The sequence below is a fragment of the Lepus europaeus genome, chromosome 12, assembly GCF_033115175.1.
Source record: "Lepus europaeus isolate LE1 chromosome 12, mLepTim1.pri, whole genome shotgun sequence".
NCBI lineage: Eukaryota > Metazoa > Chordata > Mammalia > Lagomorpha > Leporidae > Lepus > Lepus europaeus.
Window position 1 is genome coordinate 206,027 of NC_084838.1, and position 12,573 is coordinate 218,599.

General features: G+C 49.4%; 1 protein-coding gene across 1 annotated transcript in view; it reads right to left on the reverse strand.

Annotated features, from left to right (window-relative positions):
- Positions 1-12,573, reverse strand: part of CACNA1B (calcium voltage-gated channel subunit alpha1 B) — a 197,268-nt gene that overhangs the window by 150,951 nt on the left and 33,744 nt on the right. Inside the window, exons 4-5 of the mRNA XM_062206823.1 lie at positions 2,671-2,762; positions 595-747 (exon numbers count right to left, since the gene is read on the reverse strand). Of these exons, the coding sequence (XP_062062807.1) occupies positions 595-747; positions 2,671-2,762 (245 nt within the window). The remainder of the gene's footprint in view (positions 1-594; positions 748-2,670; positions 2,763-12,573) is intronic.

The following is a 12,573-nucleotide window of genomic DNA, read 5'->3' on the forward strand; positions in this document are numbered from 1 at the left end:
CCTTGTGCTGCCCTAACAGTTCTCTTTCCTTCACCCTCCACAAACGAACCTCTTGGAAAACGCTGCTGAGCGTACCCTGAATGTGAACCCTGCACTACCTCGACCTAACCCTGGACGGAGAGCTTTCCAGTCCAGTCAGAAAGGCCAGAGGCTGACTCCTCACCCAGAGCCCCCCGATCCTGCCACTTCTGAGAAAGCCTCAGAGTGTGTGAGCATGGCCACAAATCTGGGTCCCCGTCCTCCCTGCTCCTCAATGAACTCCCTATTCACCATGCCTGGTAACTAAGGCCACCCCTCACAGCATTCAGATCACTACTTGGCTGTCATTAGCACAGAGGCCACCCTGGCCATGCTCTGCAAAGCACACCCCAAGTCATTGCATTTCAAATATTTTCTGTTTCCTTCCTACAGTTACTAGAATCTGTATTTATGCATTTGTTTTGTGGTATGTGTCAGATGCCTGTGTCTTCCACTTGAACAGAAGCTGTCTCATTTGGCCCCCAGAAGTCCCCTTAACCCATTCAACTGTGCCTATCTCCTGGATGCATGAGTCTGCGGCCTCATCTGAGCCCAGGGGCTGCTGCTGGGCCTCACCTGTGCTGTTGGGGAAGCAGGCCTTGTGGAACTTGCCCATGTAGAACTCGAGGCCGATGATGGCAAACATGAGGATGGCGAAGAAGAGCAGCAGCCCGATCTGCAGCAGCGGGACCATGGCCTTCATGATGGACTTGAGCACCACCTGCAAGCCTGGGGCCAGAGCAGGCAGAGCAGGGCAGTCAGGGCACAGCCACCGAGCAGGGAGGGGAGGGCAGGGACAAGACCCTCAGGAGGGCAATGCCGGGTTCTGGGCAAGGGGCGGGGCAGTGCTTGTTCATGGGGGCAAAAGACAGAGGACACAGCAGGGGACACTGGGGAGGAAGACAGAATAGCAAGTCCTGGAGGACAGAGGTCAGGGTGCTCAGGAGGGGGTGGGGTGGCTGCAGCAATGCCTCCAGGTAGGGGGGGAATCAGAGTGCGGGCATCAGTGCATGAAGTCCAGGGCAGAGGGTGTAAGCCAGAGAGCCTATGGAGCTACAGAGCGTTTGGGGTCAGGTAAGAGCCAACAATCCCTAAAGGGAAGAGAATGGAACACAGGGAGTCCTGAGTGGGCAGTGAGGGAACCCTGAGAACAAAAGCAAAGAACGCTAGGAACCAAAAGCAGGGGATCTTGGGAGGGAAGATGAGGGAGTCCTGAGAAAGGACAGAATTCTGAGAGCCAAGAGCAGGGCACACTGGGAGGAAAGAGGAAGGAATCCCAACAATGAAGAGTTGTGACCATCAGTGGCAAGGGACCCTGGAAGGGAAGATGTGAGAAAACTAGGGAGCAGAGAATGCTGGGAGCCAGGAGCAGGAGAACCTGGGAGGGAAGATGAGGGAGTCCTGAGAAAGAAAAGCAGAGAATGCTGGGAGTCAGGAGCAGGGGAGCCCGGGAGGGAAGATGAGAGAATACTCTAGGTAAGAAAGCAGGTACAGCTTCTTGGGATGCTGGCGTCCCAAATCAGAGTGCCTGTTCAAAGCCCGGATCCAGCTTCCTGCTAATATGCCCGGGAGGCAGCAGATGGTCCCCTGACACTCATTTGGGAAACCAGGATGGAGCTCCTGGCTCCCAGCTTCTGCCTGGCCCAGACCTGGCTGTTGTGGTCCTTTGGGGGAGTGAACCAGTGGATAGAAGATCTCTGTATCTCTCTTTCAAATTAATTAATTAGTTAAATTAATTATTTAAAAAGCAGAGAATACTGGAACCTAGCAGCAGGGAATCCTGGAAGGAAGAGCAGAGAACACTGGGGAGGAAAGACCAGGAGATCCTGGAAGGAAATACTGTGGTTCCTAAAATGACCCAACTCCTGGGGAAAGTGGGGCAGGTCCTTTTTCCTCCAAAATGGGAGGATGTTTGCCACTGGACATAGGACATGAGGAGGTATAGGAACTGGACGGAAGAGAAACTGGACAGAGGAGGCTGTAACCCCATGACCCCTCCCCCTTCTGGCTCTGTCCCAGGTCTTGGGTACAGGACAGAGCCCTTGCCTGCCAGAATCTCAGGGCAGAACAGGGAGCTGACCCTTCCTGCAATGGTTTCAGGAGAACACAGAGCTACGTCCCTGCCTATCCAGTCCCTTTGCTAACCTAAAAGCAAACATCCCAGGAGCCAGGATGGTCACTGGCTCACAAGAGTCACTGGCCATCCTCCTGCCATGCTGGTTCCCTGGAGTGATCCATTCTAGGAGCAAGGCTTATGGTTCCTCTTAGGCCCCACAGGCCCTGTCAGTACTGAACCAAGACAGGTGGCCAGTTGGTAGCTTTTGAATATTTTTCTCAGCATCCTGCCCCACCACCTTGGTCAATCTCATTAATTCTTTAGTCCCCCTGGAAAAAAAGCAAAGAGCTGGACGTACAGCAGAGTGTTTGAGGAGGAGCCACCTGGGAGAGCCAGGTCGGGGCAAAACAGGGCCACCCTCTGGGTTTCAAGGAGAAAGGGACAGGCTCCCTTCTACCTGTGTGGTTCCCTGAGCTCAGAGTCCCCAGAGCCAGACGACCACTGGTGAGGGCATCCCTGCACCACGCCATGGGGAGGGTGGGGGCGGAGGCTGTGTTCCAGGCAGGCATGGGCCTGAGCATCTCCACTGGACTCACTCGGAATCCCAGACACCAGCTTCAGGGGCCTTAGCACACGCACAGCCCTCAGCGTTCGCAGGTCGAAGTCGGTTCCAGCTGTGGCAAGAATCCTGGCAGGAACAAGAAGAAGAAAAGTGAGGGTTTCCACATTGAGCCCAGCAGAAGAAAACACACTGCTTCCGCAATCCACATCTTTCTGCCCAAGACATGTGACACCTTCATGCCCTTGTCCCCCTGCCTCCAAGTAGAGACGCGGTGCTGGGCATGGGGCTGACCAGGCGAGAACTGAATCCAAAAGCTCTCCCCAGGATGAGGTAGTGATGCTCACCCCATGACCGCTCCTTCAGCTCCCAGTGGACACAGAGCCCCTAGCCAGGCAGTAAACCTGTCCTTTACCTGAGTCCAAGCCTGAGCCACATCTCAAGCCAACTCCAGCTGTACCTGGAGCTGCTTCGTGAGAGGCAGTAGTGAGTGGGGACAGGAGCAGGTGGGAACTTGGGGGCCTCTGAGCCAGCACATGTGTCACGAGTACCCCTTCTCCTTCTATCTCAGGAGAACAAGGAAGGGGTTAGAAGGGAGGACAGGACTCAGAAGGATGGCACGGAGTGATGTCAGCAAGATGCCAGAGCTCTCTGCCACTTGTTCCCCACTATGAAAGGGACCCCATCAAATAAACCACCACATTTTTTTTTGACAGGCAGAGTGGACAGTGAGAGAGACAGAGAGAAAGGTCTTCCTCTTTGCCGTTGGTTCACCCTCCAATGGCCGCTGCGGCCAACGCATTGTGCTGATCCGAAGCCAGGAGCCAGGCGCTTCTCCCAGTCTCCCATGCAGGTGCAGGGCCCAAGGACCTGGGCCATCCTCCACTGCCTTCCCGGGCCATAGCAGAGAGCTGGCCTGAAGAGGGGCAACCGGGATAGATTCCGGCACCCCGACCGGGACTAGAACCCGGTGTGCTGGCACCACAAGGCAGAGGATTAGCCTGTTAAGCCACGGCGCCGGCCTATAAACCACCACATTTCAACTGCAATGACAGAGAAATGTGCAGGAGGGAAGCAGAGGAGTGGGGAAAAAAACAGAGGAAAGCAGGCAGCCTCCCTCACAGACCCTCACCCAGAAAGGCGTGGAGCCCACAGAGTCCTCATGAGGAAAAGAGAGGCCGCAGACCCCCCAGCAGTCCCAGCTGCTGCTGCAGAGACTACACAGGAGAATCCCGTGCCCACAGAGGCCCCAACACTCTGGAGAGCTGCTCAGAGTGCACACGCTCAGGTTCCCCAGTGCTGTGGCTCAGCACTGTCTTGTAACCAGACCTACTGCCAGAGGGCACCCGACTCTGGGGACTGGCAGCCGAAGTGTGTCTCCATTCCAGTGATGCCACCTTCACTCCAAGTGGCTGCAGGACCATCTCCCCAGCTACTCGGAGCCCAGGCTCAACAGAAAGGCTTGACTTCCAAAACCATGACACCCTGTCCTCAAGGGAACAGGTGAACTTGCTCAGAGCGGAGCCAACAGCCAACAGCCCGACATCCCTGTGTGTACTTGCACCCAGCCCAACAGCCAGGTAGGTCGCAGCACCCCCATACAAGAAAGCCCAGCACACAGCCAGCAGGCCACACACACAGCAGCCAGCCAGGAGATGGCTCTGCTCCCCAGTAAGTCATCCACACAGTCAGCCAGTCTGAAGCATCCATGTGCTCCCAAGCAGGTGCCCCACACAGCTGAGTAGGCCCCAGAGCCCAAGCACAACCTAACCCAGGCCCCTGGAGGTCTTGCTGCATAGACAGCTGACTCATAGCACCTACATGTACCTAAGCCCAGCCCAACAGCCAGCCAGCAGCCCCACCCTATGGAGAGTTGGCCACACAGCTGCCAAGCTGCAGCACTTAAGCACTTACAGGCACGGGGCCTCATCCCTGCTACACCACTGCATCAAAATACCTTCAACCTAAGACACTGACGCAACTGTAGGTATCACCGATGAGAACTACAGCTGAAGAGACTACACAGAAACCTGTGTCCACTGAGAATCAAAGCTAGCATGCCATGCCAAACTGATACCCTAGCACACATCCACAAGAAAAAATATCTTCCTACAGAAAAATAAACTTCCATAAAATTGGAAAGAATAAATGTTACTCTAACTACACAAATATCAACATAGGAACACAAGAAATATGAAAAGGCAAGGAGACATGATACCACCAAGGAAACAAAATACTTCTACAGTAACAGGCTGAGTGAAAAGGAAATTTATTAAATTCCTGCAAATGAATTCAAAATAATGGTCTAGAGGAAGCTCACGGACACACAAGAGAACACAGACGATTCAGTGAAATCAGGAAAACAATTCATGATTTGAAAGAGAAACTCAGCAAAGATACAGAAAAGAAACAAACAGAAATCCTGTAGCTGAAGAATTCAATGAATAAAATGAAAAAATATAAATGAGAGTCACCAAAAACAAGATAAGCCAAAGAACATCTGAGAAAGAATGAGTGAAGAATGCCCTCAGGATCTATGAGGCGAAAACAAACATCCACGTGATGGGAATTCCAGAGGGAGAAGAGATGGAGGAAGGCACAGAACACATTTTAATGTAACTGCTGAGGTCTTGGGAGAGATGGCATCCATATCAATGAAGCTCAGAAAACCCCCTACTAGACTCACAAGGAGGTCCTTTCTAAGGCAGGTTATAATCAAGCTGTCAAAGCTAAAAGAGAAAACATTAAGACGCACGGAAGGGAACCCCATCAGACTAACAGCAGATTTCTCAGCAGAAACCTTGCGAGCAGGAGAGTAAGACAAGACATCCAGAGTGCTGGAACAGAAGCTGCCAGTCAAGCACACTGGGGCCAGTGCTGTGCGCAGCAGGGAAAGCCTCCCGTGATGTCAGCATCCCACGTGGGCACCGTTTTGAGTCCCAGCTGCTCCACTTCTGATACAGCTCCCTGCTAATGCCCTGAGAAAGCAGTGGAATGTGGCCCAAGTGCTTGGGCCCCTGTACCCACATGGGAGACCCAGATGAAGCTCCTGGCTCCTTGCTTTGGTCTGGCCCAGCCCTGGCCATTGTGGCCATTTGGGGAGTGAACCAGCAGATGGAAGACCTCTCTCTGTGTCTGTCTGTCTCCCTTTGTGTGTGTGTATACTCTGTTTTTCAAATAAACAAAATAAAAATCTTTAAAAAAAAAAATAACACTATACCCAGCAAAGCTAGCTTGGAGAAACAGTCTTTCTAAGACACAAGGATCGAGGGATTTGGCCGGCGCCGCAGCTCACTTGGCTAATCCTCTGCCTGCGGCGCCGGCATCCCAAGTTCTAGCCCCGAATGGGGCGCCTGGTACTAGTCCCGGTTGCTCCTCTTCCAGTTCAGCTCTCTACTGTGGCCCAGGAAGGCAGTGGAGGATGGCCCAAGTGCTTGAGTCCCTGCACCCGCATGGGAGACCAGGAGGAAGCACCCGGCTCCTGGCTTCGGATCAGTGCAGTGCCGGCCGTAGTGGCCATTAGGGGAGTGAACCAATGGAAGGAAGACCTTTCTCTATGTCTTTCTCTCACTGTCTATAACTCTCTCTCTCTGTCTCTCTAACTCTGCCTGTCAAAAAAAAAAAAAAAAAAAAAAAAAAAAAAAAAAAAAAAGGATCAAGGGAATTCATCACCACCAGACCAGCCTTACAGGAAATAGTCAAGCTGGCACCGCGGCTCAATAGGCTAATCCTCCACCTTGCGGCGCCGGCACACTGGGTTCTAGTCCCCGTCGGGGTGCTGGATTCTGTCCAAGTTGCCCCTCTTCCAGGCCAGCTCTCTGCTATGGCCCGGGAAGGCAGTGGAGGATGGCCCAGGTCCTTGGGCCCTGCACCTGCATGGGAGACCAGGAGAAGTACCTGGCTCCTGGCTTCGGATCAGCGCGATGCGCCGGCCGCAGTGCGCCGGCCGCGGTGGCCATTGGAGGGTGAACCAATGGCAAAAAGGAAGACCTTTCTCTCTCTCTCTCACTGTCCACTCTGCCTGTCAAAAAAAAATGATAAATAAAAAATAAATAAATAAATAAAGGAAATATTCAAGAGTCCTCCATCTAGAAGCAAAAGAATAATAACTGCCATCACAAAAACACATGAAAATATAAAACTCAGGGCCGGCACTGTGGCGCAGTGGGTTAAAGCCCTGGCCTGAAGTGCCAGCATCCCATATGGGCGCCGGTTCAAGTCCCAGCTGCTCCTCTTCCTATCCAGCTCTCTGTTATTGCCTGGGAAAGCAGTGGAAGATGGCCCAAGTCCTTGGGTCCCTGCACCCAGGTGGGAGACCCAGAAGAAGCTCCTGGCTCCTGGCTTCGGATCGGCACAGCTCCAGTTGTTGCAGCCATCTGGGGAGTGAACCAGCGGATGGAAGATCTCTCTCTCTGTCTCTACCTCTCTGTAACTCTTTCAAATAAATAAAATAAATCTTTAAAAAAAAAAGAAAATATAAAACTCACTGGTAGAATAGATACACAAATGAGAAACAGAAAATATCAGTAAAGAAAAACACGAAGATTAATAACAAGAGTGAAAAAGAAACAAAGGAAATATAAAACAACAGTAAAATAATTAATATAACAGGAGTAGGTTGTTATCTACCGTGATGACATTAAGAGGCAGGATCTGGCACAGCACTGAAGATGCTGGCTTGGGACACCTGCATCTCACATCTGAACACCCAAGTTCAACCCTGGCTCTGTCCTCAGTGCTGGCTTCCTGCTCACGTGCACTCTGAAAGGCAGCAGGTGATGGTTCAAGTCCTGGCGTCCCCAGCAACATGTGGGCAATGTGGGTGGAGTCCTTGGCTCCTGGCTTCTGCCTGGCCCAGCCCCAGCTGTTGTGGGACATTTGGGGAAATGAAACAGCAGATGGAAGGTCTCCGTTCCCCTGTCTCTTAAATAAATATTTTCAAAAGTAATAACCTTGAAGGGAAACTGATGGGAGTAAGTTGTTACCTAGCAATAACAGCCTTGAATGTAAACAGATTAAATGACACAACTGATTAAAAGAGACAGATCAGCTAAATGGATTAAACAAAGAAACAAGATTTACCTGCTGTCTACAAGAAACTGCCTTCACTGATGAAGACACACATAGACTGAAAGCAAGGGATAGAGAATATCATCCACACAAATGGAGACCAACCTGAGCAGGGGAAGCCACACGCATGTACACAGCAGCAGTCACCCCATGCACACAAGGAGCAGTCACACTCATGTACACAGTAGTCACCCCATGTACACAGCAGCAGTCACCCCATGTAAACAAGGAGCAGTCACACTCATGTACACTGCAGTCACACACATGTACACAGCAGCAGTCACATGCACGTATACAGCAGCAGTCATAGGCACATACACAGTAGTAGTCCCACCCATGTACACAGCAGTAGTCATCCCATGTACACAAGGAGCAGTCACACTCACCTACACAGCAGCAGTCACACTCACACACACAGCAGTCACACACATGGACACAGTATTCACCCCTTGTACACAAGGAGCAGTCACACTCATGTACACTGCAGTCACACACATGTACACAGCAGCATTCACACGCACGTACACAGCAGCAGTCATAGGCACATACACAGTAGTAGTCCCACCCATGTACACAGCAGTAGTCATCCCATGTACACAAGGAGCAGTCACACTCACCTACACAGCAGCAGTCACACTCGCACACACAGTAGTCACACGCATGGACACAGTATTCACCCCTTGTACACAAGGAGCAGTCACACACATGTACAGTAGTCACACACATGGACACAGTAGCCACATGCATGTACACAGAAGTACTCACACTCACATACACAGCAATAGTTACATGCATGTACACAGTAGCCACACGCATGTACACAGTAGTCACCCCATGTACACAAGCAGTCACTCATGTACATAGCCGTAGTCACACTCACATACACAGTAGTCACACACATGTACACAGCAGTAGTCACACACATGTACAGAGTAGTCACCCCATATACACAAGGAGCAGTCACTCATGTACACAGCAGTAGTCACACTCACATACACGGTAGTCACACTCACATATACAGTAGTTGCACATACACAGCTATAGTCACACGCATGTACACAGTAGTCACACTCCCATACACAGCTGTAGTCACACACATGTACACAGCAGTAGTCATACTAACATACATAGCTGTAGTCACACATAGGTACACAGCAGTAGTCACATTCACATACACAGCTATAGTCACACGCATGTACATACTAGTTACTCATACATAGCAGCAGTCACACACATGTACACCAGGAGCAGCCACATTCATGTCAAACAAGAGACTTAAGTCAAAAATCATACAAAGACAAGGTCATTACACAGTGATAAAGGGATCAAATCAGCAAGGGCATAGAACAATTATAAACACATATACACCCCCAACATCAGATAGTGCAAACAGTCTCAGATCTAAAGGGAGGGACCAACCTCAATACAGTAACAGTTGGAACTTCAACACCACTTTCATCATCAGGCAGATCATCCAAACAAAACACCCAAAAGGAAGCACTGGTGCTAAACTCCACTACAGACCAGGTGCACCGATCATTCGTCCACAGGACACTGCACCCAGCAAGTGCAGAATGACGGTTCTTCCCCTCAACACACAACAAATGTCTCAACAGACTTTCAAAGAATCAAAATTACATCACATGTCTTCTCTGACCAAAATAAAGTCAGAAGTCAACAAGAGGAACTAGACAAACTGTGCAAAAAATGGAAATTTAATATCAGCTCTTGACTGACTAGTGAAGACATTAAAAGGGAAACTAAAATATTTCTTGAAACAAATGAAAATGGAAACACAATATATCAAATCCTATGGGACACAGCAAAGACTATATCAAGAGATGAATTTATAGCAGGTAGAAAGATGTCAAATAAACAGCATCCCAGTGCAACTCAAGGGACCTGAAAAGCAAAAACAAACCACACTCCAAATTCATAGAAGAAAAGAAATAAAGATCACAGCAGAATAAATAAAATTGAGGCCAAAAAATATAAAAGATTGATGAAACAAAAAGTTGGGGTTTTTCGGGGAGGGACTGGCACTGTGGCATAGGCTAGGTCTCCATCTACAGTGCCAGAATCCCATATGGGCGCAGGCTCCAAGTCTTGGCTGTTCCACTTCCAATCCAGCTCCCTGATAATGCACCTGGGAAAGCAGCAGCAGATGGTCCAAGTACTTGGGGACCCTGCACCCACGTGGGAGACCCAGATGAAACTCCTGGCTCCTGGTTTGGGATCGGCCTAGCTCCAGCTATTGTGGCCATTTGGGGAGTGAACCAGCAGATAAAAGACCTCTCTCTCTCTCTCTCTCTCTCTCTGCCTCCTCCCCCCTTTCTGTAACTCTGCCTCTCAAATAAACAATCTTTCTTTTAAAAAAAGGAAGTTGGGGGACCGGTGCTGTGGCACAGTGGGTTAAAGCCAGGCCTACAGAACCGGCATCCCATACGGGTGCCAGTTCAAGTCCCAGCTGCTCTGCTTCTGATCCAGCTCTCTGCTATGGCCTGGGAAGGCAGTAGAGGATGGCCCAAGTCCTTGGGCCCCTACGCCTGCATGGGAGACCCAGAAAAAGCTCCTGGCTCCTGGCTTCAAATCAGCACAGCTCTGGCTGTTGCAGTCATTTGGGAAGTGAACCAGCGGATGGAAGACATCTCTCTCGCGCGCGCGCTCTGGCTCTACCTCTCTCTCTAACTCTTTACAATAAATAAAATAAATCTTTTTTAAACAGTTGTTTTTGGGGAGAGCGGCAAGATGGTGGAATAGGAAGGGAGCACACTGATAGTCCGGGAAGAGACGGTTTAATAAAAGTGGAGATACTGCAGGTTCAAGGAAGAGTAGGGGAAGAAACAGCAGAGGAAACTCTTCCGGAACTAGTGATTCACAGTGGACCTGAGTGGAAAACGTGGGAGCCCACAGTTCGGGACACAAGCAACAGAAGCAACACACCAGCGCTGGAACACGAGGTGAGCCGAACCTCAACAGCCCGAGACACCAGCAGGCAAGCGGAAAGAGGAGACTGGAGGGAACGAGGCTTGAAACCTGGTGGGGAAAAGTTCACCAGGCTAACTAGAAGAGAGAGGAAAAAAAAAAGTGACCAATACGGGCACAAGTTTCTCTCTCTCCGCTCACCTCTCAAAGGCGAGCAAGACAAAGAGCAGGCGCCATTTTGGACATACGTCATAAGCGGGGCAACCTCAGGTCTGCACCCACCCTCAGCCAAGCAGAAAAACCTGACTGGGGGGGGGGAGGTGAAATAACAGGAGATTAGGACCTCGTGAATGTGTGGTGCTAATGAACTGAGACTGTGAAAAAAGAGACGGTGGGGGAGAGAACTCACGGAATTCATGTGAGTACTCTCCAGAGACGCTACAATTCGGTAACCTTGACAACCCAGTGGGAGACTGCAGGAGAATTTGAACCCACACTGAGGGCAGCACAGATTCCCTGTGTGGAAAATCTTGGGAAAGAGCTTCCGATCTCTGGCTCCTGTGGGTATATCATTCGCCTGCTAACTACCTCAAATTCTGCTCAGCTGTGCGTCATTACATCCCTTTTGAATCAAAAAAAGAAAGAGAGATTTACCACACCTAACCTGGGAGTGTCACCTTTGGCACACCCTTATCCCTGAGGAATCAAACAGAACTCTCAGGCCACACCCATCTCAAGCCTCTAAGGCTCCATCAAAAGCAGACAGTCCACTTAATACAGTCATAGCACAACAAGAAAAAACACCACAGTGAGGGAAGAAGAATCCAAAGAATATCTCTACAATGCCAAGCAACAAACGCAAAAACCGAGGAAACAAGACATTGGAAGACATTATGACACCCCCAAATGAACAAGACACCCCAAGCCAAGATTATGAAGATGATGAGATGGAAGAAATGCAAAATACGGATTTCAAAAAATTTATGATAAAAACAATTAGTAGTTTTCAAAAACAAATGCTTGAGCTACGGAATTCCTTACTGGATAGGACAGAAAATCTCCTTCGAGAAAATGAAATCTTAAGGAGGAATCAAAATGAAACACAGAAACTAGCAGAACAGGAAAGTGTGATAGTGAAATCAAAATGAAATGAAGAACTCAACAGATCAAATGACAAACACATTAGCAAGCCTTAAAAACAGAGTCAGTGAAACAGAAGAGAGAATATCGGACTTAGAAGACAGAACACAGGAAAGTATACAGTCAAACCAAAGAAAAGAAGAGGAAATTAGAAATCTAAAAAATATTGTTGGGAATTTACAGGATACTATTAAAAAACCCAACATTCGGGTTCTAGGAGTTCCTGAAGGCATGGAGAGAGGGAAAGGATTAGAAGGCCTTTTTAGTGAGATACTTGCAGAGAACTTCCTGGGTCTGGAGAAGGACAGAGACATCCTAGTACAGGAAGCTCATAGAACCCCTAGTAAACATGACCAAAAGAGATCCTCACCACGACACGTAGTAATCAAACTCACCACAGTGAAACATAAAGAAAAGATTCTAAAATGTGCAAGAGAGAAACGTCAGATTACTCTCAGAGGATCTCCAATTAGACTCACAGCAGACTTCTCATCAGAAACCCTACAAGCTAGGAGGGAATGGTGAGACATAGCCCAGGTACTAAGAGAGAAAAACTGCCAGCCCAGAATATTATATCCTGCAAAGCTCTCATTTGTGAATGAAGGTGAAATAAAGACCTTGCATAGCAAACAGAAATTGAAAGAATTTGTCGCCACTCGTCCAGCCCTGCAAAAAATGCTTAAAGATGTGTTACACACAGAAACACAGAAACATGGTCATCAATACGAAAGAAGGTAAAGGAAGGAAACCTCACAGCAAAAGATCACAGGAAGCTCAAAGTATATATTAGGAAATATCTTTGGCA